Source organism: Coregonus clupeaformis, chromosome 34, assembly GCF_020615455.1.
Source record: "Coregonus clupeaformis isolate EN_2021a chromosome 34, ASM2061545v1, whole genome shotgun sequence".
NCBI classification, from domain to species: domain Eukaryota; kingdom Metazoa; phylum Chordata; class Actinopteri; order Salmoniformes; family Salmonidae; genus Coregonus; species Coregonus clupeaformis.
In genome coordinates, this window is record NC_059225.1 from 5,153,849 (window position 1) to 5,180,940 (window position 27,092).

The 27,092-nt window shown below is 44.1% G+C and overlaps 1 protein-coding gene across 1 annotated transcript in view; it reads left to right on the forward strand.

Annotated features, from left to right (window-relative positions):
* Window positions 1–1,065: 1,065 nt before the first annotated feature.
* Window positions 1,066–27,092, forward strand: part of LOC121579050 (protein phosphatase 1 regulatory subunit 12A) — a gene marked incomplete at its 5' end in the record, with an annotated part of 32,422 nt that continues 6,395 nt past the window's right edge. Inside the window, 25 exon segments of the mRNA XM_045210376.1 lie at window positions 1,066–1,184; window positions 6,224–6,383; window positions 7,079–7,223; window positions 7,361–7,435; window positions 7,653–7,744; window positions 8,037–8,197; window positions 8,914–9,050; window positions 10,600–10,707; window positions 11,596–11,737; window positions 11,740–11,858; window positions 12,431–12,522; window positions 12,939–13,018; window positions 13,021–13,057; window positions 13,677–13,829; window positions 14,217–14,381; window positions 14,745–14,906; window positions 16,037–16,127; window positions 16,829–16,999; window positions 17,217–17,484; window positions 20,254–20,387; window positions 20,681–20,746; window positions 25,331–25,347; window positions 25,645–25,759; window positions 25,892–25,996; window positions 26,153–26,200. Coding sequence (XP_045066311.1) covers window positions 1,066–1,184; window positions 6,224–6,383; window positions 7,079–7,223; window positions 7,361–7,435; window positions 7,653–7,744; window positions 8,037–8,197; window positions 8,914–9,050; window positions 10,600–10,707; window positions 11,596–11,737; window positions 11,740–11,858; window positions 12,431–12,522; window positions 12,939–13,018; window positions 13,021–13,057; window positions 13,677–13,829; window positions 14,217–14,381; window positions 14,745–14,906; window positions 16,037–16,127; window positions 16,829–16,999; window positions 17,217–17,484; window positions 20,254–20,387; window positions 20,681–20,746; window positions 25,331–25,347; window positions 25,645–25,759; window positions 25,892–25,996; window positions 26,153–26,200 — 2,962 coding nt within the window.

Sequence of the window (27,092 nt, forward strand, 5' to 3'; positions counted from 1 at the left end):
CGAAATTTCGACCAATCGATTGGTCGAAAGAACCGACAACTCTCGGACGACCAAGATAAAAAATAAAAAAAATGTTGGACAGCCCTATTCACGTTAAACCGCTAGCATGTGCGGTGCGCTTTTGACAAGTGTTTTCCCGATAATTGTATTATTGAACTAACATTTGCGTGTTGCCTACTGTGTTGTGCGCATATAGTTGAAATAACAGTTGATCAACATTTTAAGCTAAACTTTCTGATCTGTTGCAATTATTCATTGCTTTTTAACGTGATATTTTTTTTTTTATGTAGCGTAGGGCTACTGGTTGTATGAATTTGTGATCTATCGTTCCACAACTGTCCCAGAGGCTGTTTGGAATTGGCTATTTCTTTCTCGACAAGCTGACCAATAGAATAGGTACATTTTCTCTACTATTGGGATAGTAGATTGACAAAGGCTAGTGATTTTGCTCTTGGTTACTCGTCTTGTTGGCTGAGGAAAAGTCAATGTGGACGATTATTCTAACTTCTTCAAAGTGCGAATCAGATTTCGGTAAGAAGGACCACACCGTTGATCCTCGACTTGCATGTTCTGTTAATATGAATTACCATAATCGAAATGTGATTTCTGTCGTTCTGAGCACCGTCTGGTAAATTTAAAATGCTGCCGGTCAAATGTCCAGCGCCACATTTTCCTAACGGAAACCTGGTTGTGACGTACTGGTTTTCTTTAATATATTCACTCGACTGTTTCCCTGCAAGTGAAGGAACAAATTATTGACAGAGTTATGGTAATTGGTAAATGCATCTATTTTCCAATCCTGGTAAATGTGTCTTGCTAGAATTTGGCCCATTTTTGTCTTCAAACTTTTCATAGGCCTAGGGTAGTAGCTTATAGAGGCCTACTACATAGAATGAGATGGGCATGATTTCCTTGGCATTTTGATTTAACCTTTATTCACCTGGGTTAAATAAGAGACCTGATCCATCCATATTGATTCAGTGAATAATTAATTTACTACTACTGAATGTTACTAATACTACTTAGACGACTACTTACCTGTCCTAAGCAAGTGTGTTTGTGCAGGTATCTGATCGGCCAGGGGGCCAGCGTGGGGGTGGTGAACAGCGAGGGGGAGACGCCACTGGACATTGCTGAGGAGGAGGCCATGGAGGAGCTCCTGAAGAATGAGATCAACCGACAAGGTATAGACGGACCGCAGCACTGACTCACTCTGTCTGCCCCACACTGACCTGCTAGTCAACAACGACTCTTTCACTTCTGCTTTCAGTTGAACCATTGCCAGTCAAACATTGTCCACCAAGCATATCATTAATGGGACTTTTTATATCGATATGTAATTGGAAGGGAAGTGCTCAAAATGACACAATGGAAATGTTTTTCATAAAGTTTTCAAATTAGATTACTTTTTAACGACAAATGTGTGCTGCTACTTTGCTTGCATCATTCTGTGTTTTCTACAGACCAGGCAGTTATGCATTGCCTTTCCAAATAGACCGGTTAAGGGAGAAGAGAGTTGTTGTGTGTGCAATGGATCGTGGTCAATTCATCTAGGCCGCTGTGGCCTCCAGTCATATCAGGCAAAAAGTCTTGGCAGGCCTCCAGTGGCGTGCACTCAGCTTTGTTCAATAGCACTGCAGCCGCCACGGCCAACAGCTCACTGGTCTGGTCTGACTCCCCCTTCACTACTCCACCCAATATCCCGCTTACGTACATGATGTTCAGGTATGTCATGCGTGTACAGTGTCATCAAGGATTTATGAAATCGAGTGAGACCCAGAGTCCCGGCAGCTGCGACGCTTTGCCTCAGTGGAGAAGTTACATAATGGAGATTAATGTGATCCACTTAAACTCTGGGTTTCTCTTTGTGATGATTCTAAACTGGATGGAAGGGTTTTTCAATTTTTGGGCCTGTGTGTTCTTGAGATGATGAAATGTACCCCCCTCTGGTGGGAGTCCTTGTTCAGATGTGCTAATGGCCCCGGGGACAAACCGCTCCTCTGCTCATGATGCCGCTGCGTTGTCGGCAGATGATGGCGTTCTCCTTTGCCTAGTAGCCATTCCAAATGCGCCTCTCTTTTCAAATCCACTAAGTGTGGCTGGACACCTTTGCACTGTTTACATTGTTAGCCATGCTAGCCACCCAGCCATAATTAGAAGTTAGGTAGCAGCTTAGCTTGTCAGACAGCAGGCCCACCCCCTCTGTCATTTGCACCCTTGTCTACTGAGGTTGCGCCTCCCCTGAGGTGTAGACCAGTAATAGAACTAGGGCTGTGCGATATGGCCAAAATATCATATCACATTATTTGTTTTAATGTTTTCATGGTATACATTTTTTAATAATAAAAGTTCTAAATTTGCTTTATGAGTATTGCGTGACCCTACAGTGGCAACACATACATTCTAAGTGATTTCAACAGGTCTTTCTCCATTCTGTTTTATACTGTTCAATTAAACTTCAACCTAAAATAATTTCCTGCATTTCCATCAATTTCTGTATTTCCTGAACTCATTTGAGAATTTCCACACTGCCACATAGGGCTGCACGATATAGGCAAAAAAATTAGGTCTTATTTTTAACCAAATGTTGCAATTGCGATTTGACTTGCGATTTAGATCAAACACTTGGGTGAACTGTTGGAATCATGGAAATAGAATGTTTATTCTAATTCTATAGTTAGAATATAAGTAATAGTTGGCATTTTGAATAGTGTTAAATGCCCAGGAGGAGTTATTGTGACAGGGTAGGAACCAAAGTGATGGTCAGTGTTTCCTAGGGGACCCTATAATCTTTGGCTACATTAAATGTATCTTCATGTAGCCAACATATTCATGCTTCGCCTATACCTCTTTTGATTTAGAAGATACTGTTGCACAAACAACATGCAGATTTAGGCCTACACCATCACTGGTATCATGCTGTGTTAGCTAGCTACGTTTGCTCTGACTAAGTACATTTATTAGCTAGCTAGCTAACTAACTAGCGGTTAGCATTAGCGGCTAACATGATGTAGCTAAAACGTACTAAGAAAAGACAAACTAGCTGTTTGCAGATGTATGAAACACAAACGAAGTGTAATTATAGAACGCTTGTGAATTTATATTAAGAAGCAAAGTAGAAACATCGTTGTCCCAAGCCTTTTTTAAATATGCAAAGCGTTGTTCCCTCCTGGCTGTATCTGATCAGTGACACTACAGATTTAAAAAATTGTCGAAGGGCAGTTACACTGGCAATTAGTTTGCAGTAGTTGCAGCACGAATGGAATGCCCAGGCTGTTGGATGGAACTCTACATAGGGAATGAATTCATGCGCATTGTTCTTGACCTTACCACAATAAGGGCTAGAGCAGCTCTCCATTCACTGTGTTCAGTAAGGTACAGTTATGGAACAGTGTTGTGCAACTCCCTCTATGTTTGTAATGTGATTTTATCCTCCTGTCTCATGGTCTCCTCTTTAACGAGATACCGTCATGGGATTAAACTCGTTAAGGAGCCACCACTGTTCCCCCACAGCCAGGCGGCTGGCCACAACTTCAGATCCCCTCTCTGCCTCCCAGACAGTAGCTCCACGCCGGCCAGGTGACTGGGCTGCCTGTAACCCCACTACTCCCTTTATAGCTGCCCATAAGGACTGTCTCTGATACCCCCCCTCCCCCCCCTACAGTTGCCCTGCTCAGTGTCTTGGGGTAATTTAGTTTTGGCTAGTCAGCAGGTGTTCCCTCAGCTGAATTTAGTCCTGTGTTGTCACATCCTCAGAGGTCCAGGCAACTTTCCTCTGTTTGCTCCAAGGCAGATTATTTTGGATATTTTCATTTTGGCTTTACCAGACCATATGTAGGCCTAGCTTTGAGAGAGTGGGAGGAGGGAGAGTGGTGGAGACTTAATGAGTCAGTTTTTGGTCTACTGGCTTTTCTCTGTTTATTTTCTCAGCATCCCGGTAGAAGGTGCAATATTCTCTTGTAAAATCAGCTTTGAATGTGTGCCAGTTCCTCCGCCAGGCTGCTGTTTTGTAGTCCTACTTAGGATCTATTAGTCTCCCTGCCTTTTTATAGAACCAGTATAGGCTACTCCCTAAAACAATTTCCCTGCACTCTAGTAAGCGATAGGCCCTATTGTAGCAGATGCAATAAACATTTATACAGGCCAATTACTGCAAGGCTAGTAATGTTGATAATGCCTTGAATAATAGACTTCCCTGCCTTGCTGGTTCATTTGTAAAACATGCATATCTCTCACCTTTTGTACCACAGTCCACGCGTTCCACTCATACAAGCTTTATGCGCTGCAGCCCAGCCGAATAAAGGACTAATTGAGATCCATTATGACAGCAGTGTATTGTGTGTTACACTGTAATGGCATCACATGGGCTGGACTAAAGGGCAAAGCTTTACTGAACACTGCAGCCATGGTGCCATCTGCCCCAACTCTAACCCAAGGCCAGCCTGAACCCATTGATTCACTTCTGTATTGGAAAAAATCTGTTTAATTGGACCATTCATCATGCAGTGAGTCAGGGATTTCACTCGTAGACCCTCACCCATCCCCCTTTCAAATGGGGTTTGTTTATTCCATGCAGCTAGACGTCATAGTGACCCAAGGTGTTGTTGATGAAAGGGATGGAAAACTCAATGCAAAGGCTTATAGTTTAGCTAAAAGTATTTTTGTCACAACCATTAACTCCTACTGCACAATGAGAAAGTAAAACCGAACTGTGGTGAGCTGCAAAACCGAACTGTGGTGAGCTTTAATTTCTTCCCACGATTGAAATGCAGCATGCAGACAAGCGGTGCTCTGTCAGTGAATTTGTGCAGGAATTTTTACCAAGGTCCCCTAGCTGACAGATCTACGTCCCATCGTCCCTTGTGTTCTCCTCCGCTGGCGCCAGGCCAGAACTTCTGGCTGGAGTTAACTGCTCCCTGTCCATCCAGCCTAACACTGTCAGACAGTTGGAATCTTCTTTTGCCCTTTTATTTAGTCACGCTTCAGCTCACTAATCTCATCAACCATGACAGGTACAGTGTTAACAAGGCACTTAACCAGCGCTGATTTAACCAATGTCGATCTGTTTCTGAATAAAATCAGACTATTCCTGGACCTTATGATATTTGATCTTTGTCAAAATCTTGTTTCTTTTTTAATGCTGCTTGACTCTCCTTGGCCCTCTCATGAATGGAAAAATAAAGTAATTTCATGAACGGATAGAAAAAGAAAGTCCAGCCTTTTTTGCAGGAGCTGACAAATGAGGGATGATGGTCATCATACGAGGAACCCAAAACCTATAGGACCAGCTGAAGTGTAGTTGGCTTCCACCCCAGAGCACTGATACTCATTGTTTATGTAGTTGAGCACAATCAACTCACAGCTGAGTAGTCAGACGCACCTTCACCGGTCGCTCCAAATTTCAGCTGTCTCGCGTTCCAGTCGAGTGTCAACAAGACATTACACGCCTGTTCCTGCTACAGCCTGTATCCTGTATAGTGCCAGCCTATACCTTAGACATACTGACCCACATGGAAAACTTAGGCCCCATGTTTGCTCTCAGTCCCAGAGCAGTGATAACATTTACAAAATATAGAAATAAGCAATTTGTCAGAGGTCAGACACTCCACATCAGCCTCTAGTGTAGTCTATGGAAAAGAGTGCTAGCTTTCCTCCCAGTCACTTTGCACAACCAAGTGGAATATTTGCTTAAACTACATGCCTGCATGGCTTGGATTTTGACATCTCACCATACAAAGGATGTCAAATGTCCATAGCTCGCTTACAACACTGTGTAAACCATAGGGAGATTTTAGCCTGTGCTTGTGTAATATTCCAGGTCAGATTTCTGCTGTGTAAAGGGTTTCTGCCGCATTTTGACTTTTCATCCATTGTCGTTAGTTTCAAATGAAACTCTGGACTGTAGTTCCCCATTTTGAGTGTGTTCAACGTATTCACTTAAGGCCATGTGTGTCAAGCATGTGTATATGGTGTGTCCAGTTTCAGCTAATTTCAGGGTTCCATTTTCATGTCTTTTGAATCACTTCTGTAATGTTCTAATGTTGGTTCCCTGGGGTTTAATGCCAGACAGGCAGCATTATTTCTTGACTCTTTCTGCCTTCTGCTGCTCTTTGTAGCCTAGATAATCTCAAGTGTTTATAGGGACGTGCCTCTCTTTAAGTAGCCGTTAATCCACTGAGGCCAGACTAACAGTGGTCACCGTTACACTCCGCCCCCCCACCAGGCGTGGACATCGAGGCGGCCAGGAAGGAGGAGGAGCGGATCATGCTGAGGGACGCCCGGCAGTGGCTCAACAGCGGAACCATCAACGATGTCCGACACGCCAAGTCCGGGGGGACTGCACTCCACGTCGCCGCCGCCAAGGGATACGCAGAGGTTTTAAAGTAAGTCCAGACTCCTTACCTCGCCTTTACCTCTAACAAGCTGTCGCCAATCTTTGGATATTTTTTTTATTATAGACGTATCACCTTTATTAACACAGATTTTTAAAAGATATTTCCACGTACATATTGTCGTTATTTTAGTCCGTGTTAGGTATTTGTTGTTCTTAGGTGGATGCTGCTTATAGCCATGTCCCTTGTGGGATTTTACTACATTACTGTATCAATGGTTATCAAGAGCACATCTCCAGCTCTGGCCTGTCAGTACAGACAGACTGCCTAAGGTTGGGACTACAGCACCCTATTCATCTGCTCCTGGGAATGCAGCCAACAGTCTCCCACACACTCCACTGCCATAGTTGGCTAACACTAACATCTACCATGTTGAGTACCAGATACTCTGAGAGAGGTCAACATTTTTCCTGTCCTGCAAGACGTTTATTGACTGAAATATGGTTCTTAAACCTTTTGCACAAATGTATTTGCGCTTATGCAAATAGTTGATAGAATACTTTTTGGTTTATTTGTGCCTAACTAATAGGAAATACAGCCATAATGCTGGCACAGTAACAAAAGCCTGGACACTGGCAACGACTGATAAGATTAGGTTGCAGCACCAAATCCAAGAAAACAAGATTTAGCTAAATCTCATAAACACTATGAGATTTAGCTAATCCCACCCCCCCTGTGCCCCCCAGGCTTTTAATCCAAGCAGGGTATGATGTAAATATTAAAGACTTTGACGGCTGGACCCCGCTCCACGCTGCTTCACATTGGGGCAAAGAGGAGGCCTGCAGGATACTGGTGGAGAACCTGTGTGACATGGACCTTATCAATAAAGTGGTGAGTAGTACTTCTACTGAGTCTCCGTCCTCTTTCCATACCTTCTAAGGTTCAGTTGAATATGGAGCATGTACAGTACTGCACATATGTGCTCTTCTCATAACACTAGTTCTGAGAATTGTGTGTTTCCTCTTCAGGGTCAGACAGCTTTTGATGTGGCAGATGAAGATGTCCTTGGCTATTTAGAGGAATTACAGAAGAAGCAGACTCTGGTAAGCCAGTGTGTGTGGCTAATGCTTTCGTAAGAGCTTTCATTTGAGCCTGGATGAACTGCATAACCTGTTATTATAGCTTTCAAAAGTGAAACTGAGTCACTGGTATATGCCTTGCAGGTGTAAGCATTGCAGAAGCCCTTGATAAAATCTGACAAGTTCTGGCGTTAGGTACTAACTGCCGTCAATCATTATGCATTTTCTTCTCCCATTGCAGCTCAATAGTGAAAAGAAGGATGTTAAGAAGTCTCCCTTGATAGAAACGACAACCACTGGGGACAACAATCAAAATCTAAAATCCATTAAGAGGTAAATGTCCTGGTCGGGGGGAAATGGGGTGACATAAGGGAGTCACTCAGTGAAAAACGGTCCTATAATGGATTCTCAGTCTTTTATGCATCAATCCCCAGGGTAGGTCTAGGCCACGGGGCAAACCATGGTTAAAGTGCCTGTTAGCGCTAAGTCATTGAGGCACTCTGATAATACAGAGGTGAATGAGTTTATGGGTAATGTTACTCTGAAATGGAGCACATGTCTTTGTAGTCTAATAATAATGAATCCATGCAGGCTGAAAGTACCAAACGTTCTGTGTGTGTTCCAGCAAAGAGACCCTCCTCCTGGAGCCCGAGAAGCCCGCCCCGCGCATCGAGACCCTGGAGCCGGAGAAGGTGGACGAAGAAGAGGAGGGCAAGAAGGACCAGGAGTCCAGCTGCTCCAGCGAGGAGGAAGAGGAGGAAGACTCTGAGTCTGAGACTGAAGCCGGTACGTTCCACCTACTGTAATGGTACAATAACCTCAATGGCAGGCAGGGTGTTTCTAAACCTTGACCTGATTTCAATCTAAGCCATTAGCACAGAGTCCAAGTCTGAAGAAGACCTTAGACCCTGTATACATTAGTTGAACACATTGTAAATGTTGTAGTGTTTTGTAGATGTACTCTTTTGAACTGTGTCTGTATACACTTATTGCAACATCATCATGAACATTGTTGTCTGTGACATCACCTATGGTCGTTATCTTTATGAAAAAGTATAAACACAAAAACGACAGTCTGCATGACATCAGCAAAATATGGTCCAAAAAGCATTCCTGCTCTATTTTAACACCAACAAACCCATCCGTTAAAAAAAATATTTTGGTACATGTCAATCTAGCAAGCCAGACAACTAAAAATACACATTTCTAAAGAGGGGTTTTGCGCTAGCAATTTAGCTAGCTAGCTAACCAGTTCAAATTATCATCAGACCATATCTTACAAACAACAGTTGCAACGACGGTCTGCAGACAGTCGACCTGAGTATAAATTGAATGTTGATTTTTGCCAACGACACTTGGCTCATTTGTGGTTAGACTAAGTATAAACCAGCCTTTATGCATCAGTAACTGGGGCGGATTGGCAGTAACCAGCTAATCCAAAAATCTGGTGCCCTAAAATGTAAAATGTAACTCATCCTCGCCCATCTATTCCTCCCTTCCAGACAAGAGCAAGGCGCCTGTCCCTGTGAGCAACAGTAACGGCACTACTGTGGTGCCAGCGCCGACCAGCGTTACGGCGTCCTCCACCTCCCCAACCAGCCCCACTAACCAGGTGACTCCCACCTCGCCTGTCAAGAAGGTACGGCCTGGTGGATAGGTCCACTGCAGTCCTCCACTAGTCCTCTTCAGCCTCTTCTGCAGAGAGTTTATCACGCCTTTACAGCTCCCACTACAGAAGCACTCTTTCTAGAGATTCACATGACTGATCAAGTGGTTCCGTGTCCCAGAAGTTAGTTAGTTATAGAACCTAAGAGGAAGGTTTAACCGCTGATGCGTTAGGATGTAACCTGTCATCCGGGATACATATCCATGCCTGAGCTCACCGTTATACAGGTCGATATAATTCACTGTCTATTTAGTTAAAGCTTTAACACAAACCCACGTTTCACGCTTGGCTCAAGTTACACAGGGTTTACTTAAAGGGGGTTACGTGGGATTTGACGCCCGTCACATGAGTAGTACAACACTTGGGTAGGTTTTGTTGTCGCCGTCCAAGGTACACTGTGAACAGAAACTAGTGTCACAGAGGCCCAGGGCGCTATAGTTACGATTAGTTGAACAGGAGCTCTGGTCTTCAACAAACGTGGCAGTGGTTGTACATGGGGGTGGGTAGCCATTGTTCGATGGTGTTAACGGTACACTGTAACACTGTTGACCCCTGGAAGGACACGGGTAAGGGCATCAGTCAGATATTTTAGCAGTGTTGATTATTACAAGACACAATGTGGATGGGAATTTATAATTCAAAAATGGCCCCACAGTTTCCCTATGTCTGCTTCCCTCTGCAGTGCAGATGTGGCATTGCAGCGGACTGAATGTACTCAGTGACCTCCGTCATACTGTGCCTTTCAGTGTTGGCCTGTTACTCTCTTTAGAGGGAACTTGTGCGTTATCCCCTCATAAGACCTGAGGTGGTGGACTTTATAGTAATAGTAGTTTTTAGTATCTTGCCTTCAACACAACTGGCACAGTATCATTCAACTAGAAAAAATAACTGTTAAGCTACAAACAATACCCTGTCTACACTTCCCTTCTGTTTTTGCGTCTCATTAAGGTCCAACATTTTGAAACGGTCACGTTTTCCCTTTTGAAGTTATGTGCCTAAGGACATTTCTCCCATCGGATGTATCCTCCCATCTGATTGCATTTTCTTGGTGGACTCTGCATTCAAACCGAAGTCAAGACTATGAAATATACCCATCACTATCCCTGTTATCCATATTTCCTGTTATCTCTCTTGTAGAAATGCTCTCATTCCCCTCCTACTTTAATGCCTAGCACAGACACAACACAATGTCTTCTGTCTAACAAGAGTGATCAAAACAATTAACAATGTCCGCTTTGAGACTAGCATTGTCTTGTCTTTTCAAAAAGCCTCTTGTGCCCTGCGAGAGCTGTCACTCACTCAACCAATAGAAACGATTGACCCCCTGGTCAGTAAACCTTGTGTGGTGTGATCAGGCCTTAAAATATATCTTTGTCTCTCTCTGTGCTAGGAACTGTATCTTTGCTGCTGCTTCTGTCTCTGTACTCTGTTTCTGTTTCTCTCTTACTCTCCCTTTCTACTAGTATTTTTGTCTCTCTGTCCGCGCCTCTCTCATCATGGCTCTTGTCTTGGTTGGCTTTAGTCTGATTATATTACTGCCCTCATGCCTGTGGCGGAGCCAAGCTGTCCTGCATTGTGGCGTCAAGGCTTGCGCAAAACTGGCATTTCTCTTGTGCCCAAAAAACCCATGGTGAGGCATTGGTGTGTGTTCCAGAGTTATTAGTTACCCTGCCCTTGTTACCTCCGCACCAAACGACAACTTGCCTAATCACCTAACCTCAATGGCACATCCAGTCAACACTCTTGATAAACCCCCTAGTGACATTTTGGTCTGCATGGGTCTTCAAACACACTGTCCTAAAATGCTTTCTCTGTGTGTCTGTGGCTCATGTGCTCCAACTAGTATGTGGTCTGTTTGTCTCTGTTGCCGTTTATGTTTGCAGTGTAACAGTGTGCCCAAGGCTTGTGTTAGCCCTCTAAACCCTAACAGGTTGAATTGACCCAGTCCCATCCATCCATGCACTAACTGGAGTTCATCAGTGAACACTGTTTATTCTCTTTGGTGTCTGATTGTAGACCTGCCGCTGCCGCTCAGTGTAAGGAGTTTTTACTCTGTCCCTCAGTCAAAAGTCTAATATCTGAGTTGATTTATTTTACCTTTTATTTTAGCTGGGAGTCCCATTGAGACCAAGCTCTCTTTTTCAAGGGAGACGTCGACTAGATGTGGTTATATTATTTCTAGGGGTACAAGTCACTTGTAGTGTTTTCAGCATGTCTCCAGACTTTCAGTTCCCCCTTCAACATGCGCCTGTACTCAAAACGTCCCCTGCATTTTGTTGTCAATCCATGACACGTTCTCAAGCGCTGCCAGAGATCAGACAGTAGCCTCTGCAGATTCATTCCACACCAAAACTCCTTTGCTTTTTGACCTCTTGATTAACCTCTGTGGACTGCTGTGTTGTTCACCCCAGAAAACTAAACCCCGGACTGCTGCCTTCGTCTGCTCTCTGTATAAACCCCCTTTATTAACGAGTCTAAGCTAACCACTAACCCCTCCTCTCCCCTCTCTCTCCCCCAGGTGGCCCAGCAGGTGTCCCCTGCCGGTAAGGTCTCTCCTAAAGAGGTCTCCCCTAAAGATAAACAGGAGGATGACAAGACTAAGAAATCGGACGTGTCCCCGGCGTCGTGGCGCCTGGGCCTGAGGAAGACGGGCAGCTACGGGCGCTGGCGGAGATCACAGCCACTAAGGAGGCCCAGAAGGAGAAGGACACGGCCGGGGTGATGCGCTCGGCCTCCAGCCCCCGCCTCTCCTCCTCCCTGGACAACAAGGACAAAGAGAAGGTCAGTAGCTAACTAACGCCACACTGTCTGACCCAGGCATCAGTCCCATCTGACCCAGGCATCAGTCCCACTGACAGGCATCAGTGTCTGACCCAGGCATCAGTCCCCATCTGACCCAGGCATCAGTCCCCATCTGACCCAGGCATCAGTGCCGTCATAATGTGTCCCTATCTGACCTAGTCGTTAGTGCTGACACAATATCATCATATACTTGCTGTATGTCTCTATAGGACCCACTCAGTGCCCCTACTATAACATAATGTGTCCCTGTCTAGCCTAGTCAATAGTGCTGATACTATATATATATAAGAGCATATATAAAATATATATTTATGCTTTAATGTGTTCAAAGCAGCTGCTCATATAGCACCAATTTGAAACGGATGTCATCGTTCATATTAAGATGAAGTTGATGGTTCACCGTTCCAGACTGTTTTGAAAAGTTGCATTGCTAGATTGAAGTTGAAATCCACAGTCGACAGAGACTAGTTTGTTGGCTGGGGGTATGCATGTAGCATGCCTTTTGTGTTTAGGAGCTCAAGCAAATGGCTACAATGTTGTTTCATGTGCAGGAAAAAGACAAAGGAGCCAGACTTGCCTACGTTGCCCCCACCATCCCCAGGAGACTGGCCAGTACATCAGACGTTGATGAGAAGGAGAACAGGTGAAGCGCCAGCGTTGTCCCTCTGAAGGGAAAAGTGCATTGACAGGAGCGCCACCTGCTGTTCACTGCTGTGTGTTACAGGCCAAAAGCAGCACTGCATGTTGTGGCTTAATGTAGCTGCTCTGCTGCCTCTGAGTACTTCAGTTTACAATGAAAAATCCTCATACATATTTCTATCAAGTGTAGCAATTAGTTACAGGAAAATAATATTCTCACAATGTTCACATTTGGCCAGCATCAGATTGACAAGAATAGAATATATAAATATCAGTCATTGATACTTTGTTAGTCATTGTGATTTACATTTCAATCTTAGAATTTATCGAGTATTTACTTGTTGTAGCACAAGGCTACTGGTCCTTGCCTGTATATTGTGGAGCCCTAGGTGCTATTGTAGTGTGTGGTTCCAATCCCAGGGACTCTGCTGCTAGTCTGGTACGTAGCGGCTCCTACACCAGGAGACGCTGGGACGATGAGCTGAAGAACAGTGAAGGAAGCGCTCCACCAACCGAACAACACCCAGCTATCAGCGCAGGTTAGCCACGCTTCACTATATGCTACCCCTCAGAGTCCTCAACCTGACCGAATCACTACACCAGATCAGTGCGCCATCTTCCATTCATTCAGTACTAGTTCTGGACATAGTTGTTAAAAATTAATAACCAAACTAACAATGTCGTGGAGATATCCAGTTACACTTTAGTTGACTCTTAGTAGTTTTTCTCATTCCTCATTTCGATTTGATTTCGGAGTGTCATTTGAAAAACGTGCATGTACATGATTAACATGCAAACAGCTACTGAGAAAAGCCATGCAAATCAGTCCAACGGCTCTCTGTCACAAACGCCACAGTCTCTTGCATGACTGTACAAGTCCTGTCAGGTTTCTGTGCCTTTAGTTTCTCTATGCTACACGCCAGGTTCTACATCACTATCTGCCATTGTCACGCTCTTACAGCCTGCAAGGTTCCAAAACTACATTACCCAGAATCCATCCCTATGACACAAGAAACCGAGACATGGCCCAAGTGTATCAGAGCTTAGTTTTTATACATGTTATGCGTGTGTATGTATGTTATATAAATGTGTGTGTGGTTTGTGCACCCTCTTGCTAACATGCCAATCTCGTCCCCCCCCACCCCCACACACTGCCAGCACGTCCCACACGCTAACGCTAGGGCGGAGCGGCAGCACGCGGGACGTGCCAGCCAAGTCCTCGTCCGCCTCCAGCTTGGACCCTAACACCTGTAACACTAAACTCTGGCAGTCGCCCGCCTCCCACTACCAGTCTTACAGCATTTACCGCAGGTATACCACCAGCCCCCACTCAACAACAACCTCTCCACCTCCACTGTCTGTCACCTGTCTGTCAGTCTCGGCTACATAAGTGTTGTGCAGTTCAATGCGTCTTTGTGACTTTGTGGTGTTCTCTTGACCATCCCATCAACTAAAGAGAGATCAACCCCATTTTGGAACACTGGGTAATGGCTAATGGAGAGGAATTCGTCTTCAAAGGCCATAGTGTTAACTGTTTTTGATCGCCTAGTTTTCAGAACGTGTCATTCCTGTTACTGTTTTACTAAAGGTATGGGTAATGGGTCCTCTCCTTTCCATCCTGTCTTTCACTCTCCTTCCCTCGTCCTCTTTCCCGTTCTCTCGTTCCTTCTCTGACTGTTGTTCCACTGGTATCCACAGTGGTTCCTTTGGCAGGAGGCACGAGGACCTGGGTTCGACCACCTCTTCCTCCACTAGCACCACCACCACCTCGTCTGTTACCTCGCCCACCGGCCACCGTGACCGAAGCCTGCTCTCCAGCCTGGGCTCCTCCACCCGCACCGGATCCTCCAGCCTCACCAGCAGGTACACACACACACACACACGTAACACATGCATGTAACACGCACAGGGATCTCCCCAAAGAATGTAAGCGGGGTGCTGCGGCACTATGTAAAATAAATGCGTTTTTTTTTTTTTTTTTTTTTTATCATATAAGGCAATCTTTTGGCTCTAGATTGTGGGAAATGGCAGTTACAGGTGTTAAAAAATTCAAAAATCTCTCTGCGAAAGGGGGACACTGCCCCCCTCCGAGCAGAACCCCCCTCCGTTTTCAGCAGCATCACCTTGTTAAAAAATCCTGGGGAGAACCCTACACACACGTGCATATAAATGTAAAAATGTTAGTCCTATTTTGAAGTCCTGTGTGTATAATTGTGTGTGGATCAGGTACTGGGCAGAGGAGAGTGCGGAGAGGGAAAAGGAGCGTGAGAAGGAGTCTGCGGCTGTCATCCCTACGATTAACACTGGTTCTACCACCACCACCACGTCCACTACTGGCACTATCATTGGCTCTGACGGCAGGGAGAGACGCAGGTCCGACACGCGCACGTACGCGCACCCCCCACCTACACACACCTACTCAAATGCAAATATGCACACACACACGGATGCCCACACGGGAAAAACAAGGATGTCACTGATACACACCTTTTTTACACAACACTCACGTCTCTTCACTTGTTTATGCAACTACAAACAATGGAATAACTGCAGTCTCTCAGAAAGCATAATATCTTGAAGCTAGCAGGATCCTGTGCTATTTGAGATTGCATCGCCTCTGTTTGAGAATGGGGTGTGATCTCCTCCAGTGTGTACACACTGGAGGAGGAGCGGGAGTCTGTTAAAATGAATGGGGTTAAGAGCTCGTCTTCCTGTGAAGTCACTGCTGCTGAAAGAAGCCACCTGTTCTGGGAGGGGTCTAGAACCCTGACTGCTTCAGAAAGTTCTCCTTATAAGGAAGATGGGTTTCTCAAGGCCGTGCCAAGGCTCACAAGTGATTGAGTTCATATTTTTGTATGGGATGGAGAAACACATTCCCCCGTCAAAGAAAGCACTAGACTTAACTGTCTCTGCGCCCTCAATATTAGCCATTTCTTTTAGACTGATGCTAAATAAAAGGTAAAAGGAGATAAAATATCTCCACAGCTGATAGTACAATACAAATCTGGATGATTAAACGGAGGTGAACAGAAAGAATACCTAGATGTTAGATTTAGTCATTTTAGATTTGGTTACTTACTTGAAGTGGTGTCAGGCTCATTCTATCATCCTCATGCTATCATCCTCATGCTTACGTGTGGCTTTAGCTTGTCCTTGTTTGAGTTGCAGCTCCTACCTCACGCCTGTCCTTGTTTGTGTTGCAGATCGTACCTCACGCCTGTCCTTGTTTGTGTTGCAGATCGTACCTCACGCCTGTCCTTGTTTGTGTTGCAGCTCCTACCTCACGCCTGTCCTTGTTTGTGTTGCAGCTCCTACCTCACGCCTGTCCTTGTTTGTGTTGCAGATCGTACCTCACGCCTGTCCTTGTTTGTGTTGCAGATCGTACCTCACGCCTGTCCTTGTTTGTGTTGCAGATCGTACCTCACGCCTGTCCTTGTTTGTGTTGCAGATCGTACCTCACACCTGTCCTTGTTTGTGTTGCAGATCGTACCTCACGCCTGTCCTTGTTTGTGTTGCAGATCGTACCTCACGCCTGTCCGGGATGAAGAGTCTGAGTCCCAGAGGAAAGCCCGCTCCAGACAGGCTAGACAGTCCAGGAGGTCTACCCAGGTTAGTCTAGACACTTGTCCTGACGCTGCTTCTGAACTGGGCCTAAATGGCTAACCAAATACTTTCTGCGGTTTACAAAAAGAAAACAACATGCTGTTAAATGCAGTGTCAACTGAGTCACTTCTTATTGGACTTTGTAATGGTTCATGGTTAGTCCATTTCTCTACTACAAGAGTCATATATATATATATTTTAATGTTGATAGTTAGATAGTTCTCCATTTTTATTAAGATTTATAAAGTGGCTTGGGGTAATATAGCTGAACTGATTGTTGTTAAAAAAAGTTATTTCCAGTTTGTTTTATTGCCGAAACAAACACATTTGTATAAGCTGGCACACATTGCTAAGCGTGTCGAGTTTTAATGAGGAGATTGTTTACAAGCCATAGGAAATTGGGCTATTCCTTTTCCTCTCCCCCAACAAGCTCAACTTTCCATGCTGTCGCTAATACTACCTGAAATAACTAAATATGGTGCAGCTTAAAATGCCCTATTAAATTGTCTACTTTTTATAACATAATGTTCACAGTGCAGTAAGTGAATGCCTGAAATTAGTTGTAAATGTTCCTCTTCCAAAACGCAGATAACTGCCATTTAGTAGTTTTTCCCTCCATGAAGAAATCAAAATGGCCAAATAAAAACATTGCTCCTCTAACCCTTTTCGACACAGAGATTCACTCAATTCTCTCCGTTTCCTCTCAGGGTGTGACTCTGACTGACCTCCAAGAGGCAGAGAAGACCATCGGCAGGAGCCGCCCCACACGGACCCGGGAGGAGGAGAAGGAAGAGACCGAGAAACAAGACAAGGAGAAGAAGGAGACTGGTGAGACCAAGGAGGACGACTACCGGTCCAGGTACCGCAGCTTCGAAGAGGTATGTGAAGGCTTCCCCAATAGTTATTTACTATGCTCTATTATACATTTGGAAAAACAACATATAATGTGTTTACTGGTGATGTGTAAACTGAAAATCCCTTTTGAGATTTCAGAATAAATTAGTATTTTTTTGTGCAGTTTTCCTCAAGCCCAGGTTGATTGATCTGAAGACTGTAACCATTCCTGACTTCCTGTTCTCTTTCTCCTCTCTCCAGACTTACCAGCGATACCGTCCCTCCACCACTTCAACCACCTCCACCCTGAGCACGGCCTCCACCCCGTCCTCCTCCACTTCCCTGTCCACCTCCTCCAGCTCCCTCAACAGGCCCAACAGCCTGACGGGCATCACTTCCTCCTCCAGCTCCCTCAACAGGCCCAACAGCCTGACGGGCATCACTTCCTCCTCCAGCTCCCTCAACAGGCCCAACAGCCTGACGGGCATCACCTCCTCCTACAGTCGCTCCTCTAGGGACACTGAGAAAGGTAAGCCATGAGAGCAGAGCTACGGGTTCAGATCTCTAAATGCAATGGATTGTATTAAACCTCATATGTTACTGCCATTCGGTGTATCAGTATGATAAATCTATGTACTAGCATACCAAACTGTAAGCATACTGGACACACTGTCAGCAGTGCATTGATTGTGACTGAGTAGACACACATGCACGTATAAATATTATACTGAGATACTCCTGCTTTCAACAGCAGACCTATTCATTGAAAAAAAGAAGCTTGAGTTCTGCTGATGTTGAATGTATTCCCACATTGAGCTATGGCCAGAGTATCTATCATTATTAGATGTATAGCGCCTTCAGAAAGTATTCATTCTTGACATATTCTACATTTTGTTGTTACAGCTTGAATTCAAAATGGATTAGTTTTTCTCAGCCATCTACACACAATATCCCATGACAGTGAAAACATGTTTTTAGAAATGTTTCTTTGATTTTATTGAGTTACAGTTCATATAAGGAAATCAGTCAATTGAAATAAATTCATTAGGCCCTAATCTATGGGTTTTATGACTGGGCAGCAGCGCAGCCATGCGTGGGCCTGGGTCGGCATAGGCCCACCAACTAGGGAGCCAGGCCCAGCCAATCAGAATGAGTTTGTCCCCACAAAAGGGCTTTATTATAGACAGAAATACTCCTCAGTTTCATCAGCTATCTGGGTGGCTGGTCTCAGACGAATCCCGTAGGTGAAGAAGCCGGATGTGGAGGTCCTGGGCTGGCGTGGTTACACGTGGTCTGCGCTTGTGAGGCCGGTTGGACATACTGCCCAATTCTCTAAAATGACGTTGGGGGTGGCTTATGGTAGAGAAATTAAAATGTATGTCTCTGGCAACAGCTCTGATGGACATTCGTGCAGTCAGCATGCCAATTGCACGCTCCTTCAAAACTTAAGAAATCTGTGGCGTTGTGTTGCGTGACAAAACCTATATAAGGTCCCACATTGCATGTCAGAGCAGAAACTATACCATAAAGTCCAAGGAACTGTCCATAGCACTCCAAGAGAATTGTGATGAGGCATATAGAAGGAAGGGTATGAAAGTTTCCAAGAGCACAGTGGTCTCAATCATTGGGAAATTAAATGTCTGGAGAAAACCAGGCACAGCTCATCACGTGTCTAATACCATCCCTACCGTGAAGGATGGTGGTGGCAGCAGCATGCTATTGGGATGCTTTTCAGCGGCAGGGACTGGGAGACTGGTAAGGATAGCGGGAACAATGAATGGAGACATACAGGCATATTCTTGACGAGAACTTGCTTCAGAGTGCAAATGACCTTAGACTGGGGCAAAGATTTACACTCCAACAGGACAATGACCCCAAGCGTGCAGCCAAAGCAATGCTGAAATGGCTTCAGAACAACAATGTGGAAGTCCTTGAGTGGCCCAGCCAAAGCCCAGACTTGAAATCTGTGGAAAGACTTGAAGATTGCTGTTCACCGCCGCTCCCCATCTAACTTTAACAGAGCTTGAGAAAATCTGCAAGGAATAATGGGAGAAAATCCTCAAATCCAGAGGTGCAAAAGCTGTAAATGCCGCCAGAGGTGCTTCTACAAAGTATTGACTCGGGGGTGAATACTTTGTTGTAAAATCTGTTATAATGTATTGTAATGTTTTTTAAATGTATAACTGCCTTAATTTAGCCAGACCCCAGAAAGAGTAGCTGCTGCCTTGGCAGCAGCTAATGGGGATCCATAATAAAAACAAATGTAAATTAGATTTTTGTATTTCATTTTCAATAAATCTAAAAACATGTTTTCACTTTGTCGTTATGGGGTATTTTGTGTAGATGGGTGAAAAAATAATCCATTTTGAATTCAGGCTGTAACAAAACAAAATGTGGAATAAGTCAAGGGGTATGAATACTTTCTGAAGGCACTGTATCTAATAGCCATGTGAGCACAGACAGGTTAACCTGAATTCCACCCAGGCAGCATTGGTCCCTCGAACTCCCCACGGTCCAGATTCACATGGGAACTCCACAATATGCTTATTAAAACCACGGCGAGGGAGAAGATTTGGTTGCCTTAAATGAAATGGTTTCTCATCTCTGAGACTAAAGCACATTGTCTCATGTCAGATGGCGTCATTTTAACACGACACGCAGTTGCTAGGAGCCATCTGTCTAACCAAACGTGGAACTCCTCTCTAAAAATTTAGATTTTGCTCATCCGCCTAACACTAGTTCCTAATTCTGAAAATCACTCCGCTCTCCATAGCGATGACGCACTGGCTACTACGGCAAACCATGCTCAGTCAGCTGAGCAAGCGTTCTCGGATCCAAAGCTGTTTTCTCTCCTGAAATCTGGCCAATGCTCAATTGCGATACAAGGCTCGCTAGTGAAAGCAAATCAAACCAAAGATTTAAAGTAAGTTTTACCGAACTAAGCTTTGATTGAATGAAACTTTGCTGTCAGCACATATACTGACTGTAATGAACACTATTGATAAAGTTCATGCTTATTTATTGGATAATAATAATAATATGATTTAGGGAGGCTTTTTAATTAAAAAAGGATGTTTTATCATTTTTTTTGTGGTGGCCGGGGCGACGACTACTTGGCCGCTAGAAGCGCCATGGATGACTGTTCGTTTTAGTCACCAGTTAGGCTCCTCAGTAAAGTCAAATGCAATTCGAAAATGTGATTTTGAGTTGACAATGTAAACAGGAAGCAGAATTGGAATTGACCCCAAGGTGCTAGGTGAGGTGCATGTGGCTCACTCGGTCTCTTTGTGATTGACAGAATCAGACAAGAAGCAGCAGCAGGAGGAGGAGAAAGAGGGAGAGGATAAGTCCCAGCCCCGCTCCATACGGGATCGCCGGCGGCCCCGTGAGAAGAGACGCTCCACCGGGGTGTCCTTCTGGACCCAAGATGGGGTTAGTGACTGACACACACACACACACTTTAATGTGGACATGCCTCAAGTATGATGATCAGAGCCCACTTGACCCACCCATAAGGCAATAAAGATACATGTCAGTTTTTGAAGTAAAAATCCATTTTATGGATTTAGCAGTACAACTACTCATGTGGTACTACACTGAAGTGCACCTCATGAAACACCTCTGGGTCTAGCTGATTGGGGATTTGGAGCCAGACTTTGGATTTGTTCTGAGAATAACTGTGTCCTGGGGCTGTTCCTGACCTCATGTCCCTCCTTGTATTCCAGAGTGATGACAATGACCCAGACCAGTCGGCGGACTCAGAGGAAGGCAGCATCAAGGGTGAACCTCAGGTAACCTCAGTCCACACAACCATGTAGAAATAAACCCACAATAGATGCGGTAAAGTCGTCAATGGAACGCAGGACGCTGTGATGCCCTCAATGGCGTAAATTCAACAAATCTGTGGAAATTCGTCAAGTCTGTAATTATCTATGTATTGATTTGAAACAGGCTCACAATTTGGATATTGTGATTTGGATATTTGGCTGTTTTTCGCTGCATAACATTTAGAAGTTGTCCCTTTTCACGTTTTCAAGAAGTGACTACTAAATGCTAACTCCCGTTCGTAAGAGCTGGTTGCATAGCTAGCATACAGAAATTGGTTATGGAAGTCAGTTGTTTTTAACTCAAATGCAGTTGATTGGTGATGATGACATGAACATATATTGGGGTTGACATCCATACAACTATTATACTCAGATTTGTACTTCAATATATTGTGAAATATACATAAACAATAGCCTACATATAGGCTGTTCTTGCTGGGGGGCAATGAGGATATTCAAGACCTTTCCCCCACTCGTTTCCATGGCATTTCCATTGTTTTGGTTGAATTCCATTGACCTCTTTACCGCAACTGTCTGTGGTCAAACCTCCAGCCTGAGACTCAAACTAAAGGATATACTGTTTTGATAAAACACATGCTTTTTAGTGACTGACCAGTGTTTTTTGGTGATGTTCAACCACCCCAATCAACTTCTTCCTGTAGTTTTTTCTCTCTCTCTCTTTTGTGTATAGTCATAGCCAAGCAAGTGCCTCTGCTTTTCCTTTATTTGTCCTATTTTGGCCAACTTTGGTACTGTAAATACCTCTGACTTTGGATTTAATGGTTCCTCCTTTCCTTTGATTGTCCTGTCGCTAAGGTGACCTCAAACCCAAAACACTCTCCACCGTAGTTCACAGTAAGTTCCAAAACAAGCCACCACACAAAGGAAATGTGTCTTGCTCATGTCAAAGGTTGAACGTACAGGCAGTTTTCACTATTAGGAACGTTCTGCGAATGGAGGAGAAAGTGGAAGGAATTAAAACATTCTGGACTAGTTACTTTTTTGGACTAGTTATTGAAAAATGACATTCATATTTTTCACATGCAGTGAAAAACATCAGATATTCTGGCATCTGCTAGGACTTAATTTTAGTGGACAGGACATCCACCCTGTAATCATAGCTAACGAACCCCCTACAGAGTTCCTTTGTAGCTTTGGGAGGGTAGAGGGGAAGGTCAGTGTGACTAACAAAAAATGGGTTGGGCCTCTTTGTATGTAAAGGGAGAGCAGCATTTTCTTGTTTATCTACAAAGCACTCATGCTTTGTCGATAAACAATATCTACTGTATCATTAATTCAATTTAGACTTACAAATTACCAAGCCCAGTCTCTGTATTTATGCAGGGCTCATTTGTAGGAGACCCTAGTCTCAGTATGACTTCCCTGTCAAAATAAAGGTTAAATAAGATGGAGTCTCCCTGGCTAGGTCTTCCTGTTTTGGAAGGGGTGTATCCTGTGTAGTGCTGCAGAGCGGAGCAGACAGTGATGTGGCCAGGCGCTTGGCTGCAGATCAGACGCACACAGTGGGAGGAGGGGGGCAGGCGGACGCAGCAACCAGACAGAAAGCCAGCGGATCTCTTTGTTGTTGGAGGCTGCACGTTGGGGCGGGGCCTGAACGGAACACCAAATAGGAAATGGTCCATTATCTCTGCATGGATAGGAAAGCATTCAGGAAGAGCTGCTCTCTCCTGGCAGAGTTGATTTGGGTTTCTCCTAGGGCTGAGAATTGCAAGGAACCTCACGCTACGATGTTGTCACGATACTTAGGTGCAGATACGATATGTATTGATATTCTCCCAATTCTATGTGTATTGCGATTCGATATTGCGATTTGCTGTTTCAAACTATATTGCTCAATATATGTCTGCTACAGAGAGATGAGAGAGCATGAGAAAATGACTTTTGATCAGTCATGGAAATAAAAGGGCTGAACATGTTGGCTCACTATTTAAAAAGAAGATGGAGAGCAAGCTATAGGATGAAAAATACAAGAGTTTTGGCGCAGGTACAGTCGACTAGCGCTAGCTGACGCTACCTAGCAATTAAGGTTGAATATTTTACAAATCTTCCATCCCGAGAATAAATCACTTTTCTCCCGTGTAACCCGGTATTTCCCGCCAAACCGGAAGTGTCATTCAAAAGCATATAAATAGGCCTATGTCTGGATTTGATTAGCGCTTTGATCGAAAATTCAAGCCGGATGCAACCTGAGCCTGATTTAAATACATATTATGAGCCCTACATTAAAGACATTTAATGAGTCGAAGCCCAAATGATTGTGACGTTATCCAATACATAGGCTATATGATATATAGGCTACTGCACATTAAGCACGGTAGAAAAACATAAAAGCACATAGATGTACAGTGGGAGGGAAACAAGGAAGAGTGTGAGTATTACTGTATTGTACATACTTATTAAATGGACTGGAATTACGCACCTTGTTCAAACCATGATAAAGCAGGGAGAGAACATGCGATTCTGGTGCAGCACATGCAGCCTACAAATTTACAAGTATAGGCTAGTGAATTTGACATTTTTTCATAATATTTCCCCTAATGTTATTAGCCTACCACCTCTTTCTCTCTAGTGTTGCTTCATTCCTTGCTCGCTTTCAACAGTTAAATGAAATAAGTTTTGTTGTCCTTATCTTAATCATTCTAATGACATGCTTGAATCATATAGGACTAGAATGAGATGCAGAAGGCTTTCAATTCTCCACGAGGATTGAATGGTTATGGGCCTGAATAAATAACTTCTATAGCGTACTGCCATCGCGCATTCACTCTTTCAAACTACCTGTGAGTTCTATTGGCTGCTGTATATAACATTCAGCAAACGAGTTTGCGTCCCTCTTCGAATAGTCGATCTTGAACAGGATGATCTATTTTGGATGCAATTTGAATGTAATTGATGAGAGCGAAAGACTGCGAGAGAGTGCTCGCTCGTGCATTGATTTAAAGCAGCGATATAGGAGTGTTTTTAAAATGCTGCAGCTGCAAAAAAATATATATATTTACAATTTCAAAAAAGGAGACCTCAGCCAGATGGAGATGTGTAAATTAGACGTGCATTCGGTCTTTATTACTGTAGCTTAGGCTATGCTGCAGCGAATGGAAGTCTACCTGTCACAATGCAAAGTTACCATGATGAGATGATAGGTCTACATACTGAGATGAGCTGTCGGTCCCCACCCTGAGATCTGATGATTCATCATGCTTTGACCAGAGAGAAGGCCTTAGAGAATCCTGATTTAGACAACACATATCATTTCAGTTCTATTTCACGTCATGCTGTTAATATAAATCATTTATTATAATTTACCGGTTTCTCTGTTATTTATCCCGGGAAAAGGGAGTGGTTTTGGGCAGTAAATCTGTAAATCTCGGTAACCGGGTTCCCGACATTCAACCCTACTAGCAATATGTTTACAAATCGATACTCGCAGTCAAAGTATCGCTATAATATCGTCCATAATAATATTGCGATATGTAACTAGTTTCACCCCTCCAGTTCTGCCCACTTGATTTTAGGAGGTAAACTTAGCTGGCCTTTTTATTGTGGTGAAAGTCATGGATAACTGGAGTTAGATGGAAGAATGTCCCTGCATTTATCAATTACTTGCAGTGTGAAGTGAAGCACACAGTTTTTTTTCACGACTTGAGGGAGATTTGAATTTGCCAAGATCTGCAAAATATATCATAACCTTAGAGAAGTAGGCTAAAACATGCTGTGGTGTTTTTGTTAAGCAGTATATTTTTCTGACAAACCTGTAATTCAACCAGTTGTACATGTCAGTTTTCTTCCCCCTCACCATTTTAATCTCTGTAGCTAAGGTCTTAAAGATATGCTGACACAAGTGCTTTTCCTGGCAATCGGGCTCCTTCAGCTTCAGGAAGCCAACAGCAATTTGAATACCGCTGTAGGCTTGGCCCTCTGACCCCCATCCCGCCTGCTCCCTAACCCCACTCTGAGGCCCTCTGCTGGAGCAGCGGGTGCTAGGAGAGGCTGGGGATCAGGGGCAGGCCCTGAGGCACTGGCAGGCTTGGCAGCCGTTCAGGAATGTGGTGGGGGGGGGGACTGTTGCAGTGCAGAGGGGTCAGGTGCTATGAGAGGGAGAGGCTCGGCGCTGAGAGGGGGTAGACACTGATTTATCCAACATCTGGCTTGTCAACGCTTTGCAAGTCAAGGAGGCAGACCTTTTGAAGCCAAGGAAATGAATAACCGAGCAGTACATATCATTTAGTATTTTTGTAACACTCAACTTGCCACAGCTAGCTAGTTGTTATTTACAAAAAGATTGGACAAAAAAATGTGCTAGGAGAATAGAATGCCACCTTAAACATCCTGTTTTCAGTGTGTTCATTGTGATGCTCCACTCACTGCTCCAAACATTCCCTGGCAGAACAACAAAACTCTAAAATGCACTCTAATTGATAATCTAGACAACAGGAAAACTGCACTGCTCTGAATCTGTCATGTGGATTTGCTTGATTTAACATCGGGTGAAGACATTAAATCACTTCTGTTTTTCTTTTCTTTTCACAGAGTGACCGACTGTCCAGGTACGTACCAAATTCAGTTTATTCTTCAGGTCTGTCCCAAATGGCTCCCTATATAGTGCACTACCTTTGACCATGGCCCATAGGTCTCTGGTCTAAAGTAGTGCACTATGTAGGGAATAGGGTGCCATTTGGGAATTCATCCTTCCTGTCTGCTATTTACCCTTCACTTGGAGGGCTTGTTCCACTTTGGACCAAATCAACCGTTGACAATCTTGTATATGGCAGTGTAAATATTAGATATGGTCGAATAGATAATGTAACTGTAGAGGTAAGTGTCCATGTTTCTATTCTCTTCAGGAATGAAAGCAGCACTTCCTCTTCCGACCGATATGACCACCTGGGTAGCCGTGGCGAGGGTCGCAGGTCATTCTCAAGCAGGCTGGACCGAGACGATAGCACTGACTACAAGAAGGTACAGGAGCTCCCGGACACTCACCTTCTACCTTAGTTAAGATCACACCAGACTCAATAACACCACCATAGAAATAGTCATTCTTCCCTGTGAAGTTAGATTTTTTTCTCACTGTTGTTTTTCCTCTCTCAGCTTTATGAGCAGATCCTAGCAGAGAATGAGAAGCTGAAGGCCCAGTTACGTGACACAGACCTGCAGCTGACTGACTTGAAGCTACAGCTGGAGAAGGCCACACAGGTGAGGCACTGGGGCCAGGCTGCACAGTACAGTTGGGAAATTAGCACGTATCATGTAGCATTAGCGTAAGTTGCCTCAGCATTAGCATCACTCATTGGGAATAAATAGGGGCTGTTCCTCGCTAACTGTGGGTTATCGACTTTGCTTGTGTTACAGAGGCAGGAACGCTTTGCTGACCGGTCGCAGCTTGAGATGGAGAAAAGGGTAATGATTATTTCGTGTTTTATGTTTTTAACTTATTTAATCATTTTCCCCAACAAATGAATGAACTCAAAAATGAGTTGTATGTATGAAAGGCACTTAAAAATAAAAGTATTATTATTGGCTTGAACTGAATTGGTAATGCTAGTGGTAATCAATGCCAACTGGTTTATGTCTGAAGGTTACAAGCAGGCCCCAATTTCAGCTGGGTGGTATGGTCTTATAAACCTGACTACTTTCTGCAGTCTACTGCCTCTGCTGCTGGCTGTCTCACCATGCCCATATAGCTGGCTGGGGGCGTGCCACCCCACCCAAGCACGAGCTACCTACCTTCTTTCACGTGTTTTGTAAAAAAAAAAATAGCCAGTGTGTGGTCACTTCTTCTCCAGAGTTTTTGCGTAGTGTGTGATAGCGAGTATACATGATGGATTGTTTCAATGTAAATGTTGTCTTCTGCATGTGCTTTTTGCCATTCTTCTTGGCAAGTGTTCCTCATCCCAATTTTGAGTAACTTTCACTCATATCACCTTAACGACTGACTCAAACATCCCCTTTACGACTGACACAAACATCCCCTTAAAGACAACAGGCACATGTAGTTCACATGGTGGCCAAGAAAAAACACTTATCCTCAACTCAAAACATCTTCCATGAACGATTTACTCATACCCTAGTCTATTGCTTTAGTCTGCGTAAAGTCCATGTTATAACCGGACTTCAGATCACCTTCCCATGATCACCTTCCCCTGGCATTCCCTAAAGTCAGCATACCTCCAGACCTTCACAGCTTGGGTCTTCCTTTGCAAACGAAGCCAAATGTTTTTATTTTTATTTTAGTTGCATTGGTCATGCCAGTATGGCTGACATTTACCATTAGTAATTTCATTAACTTGTC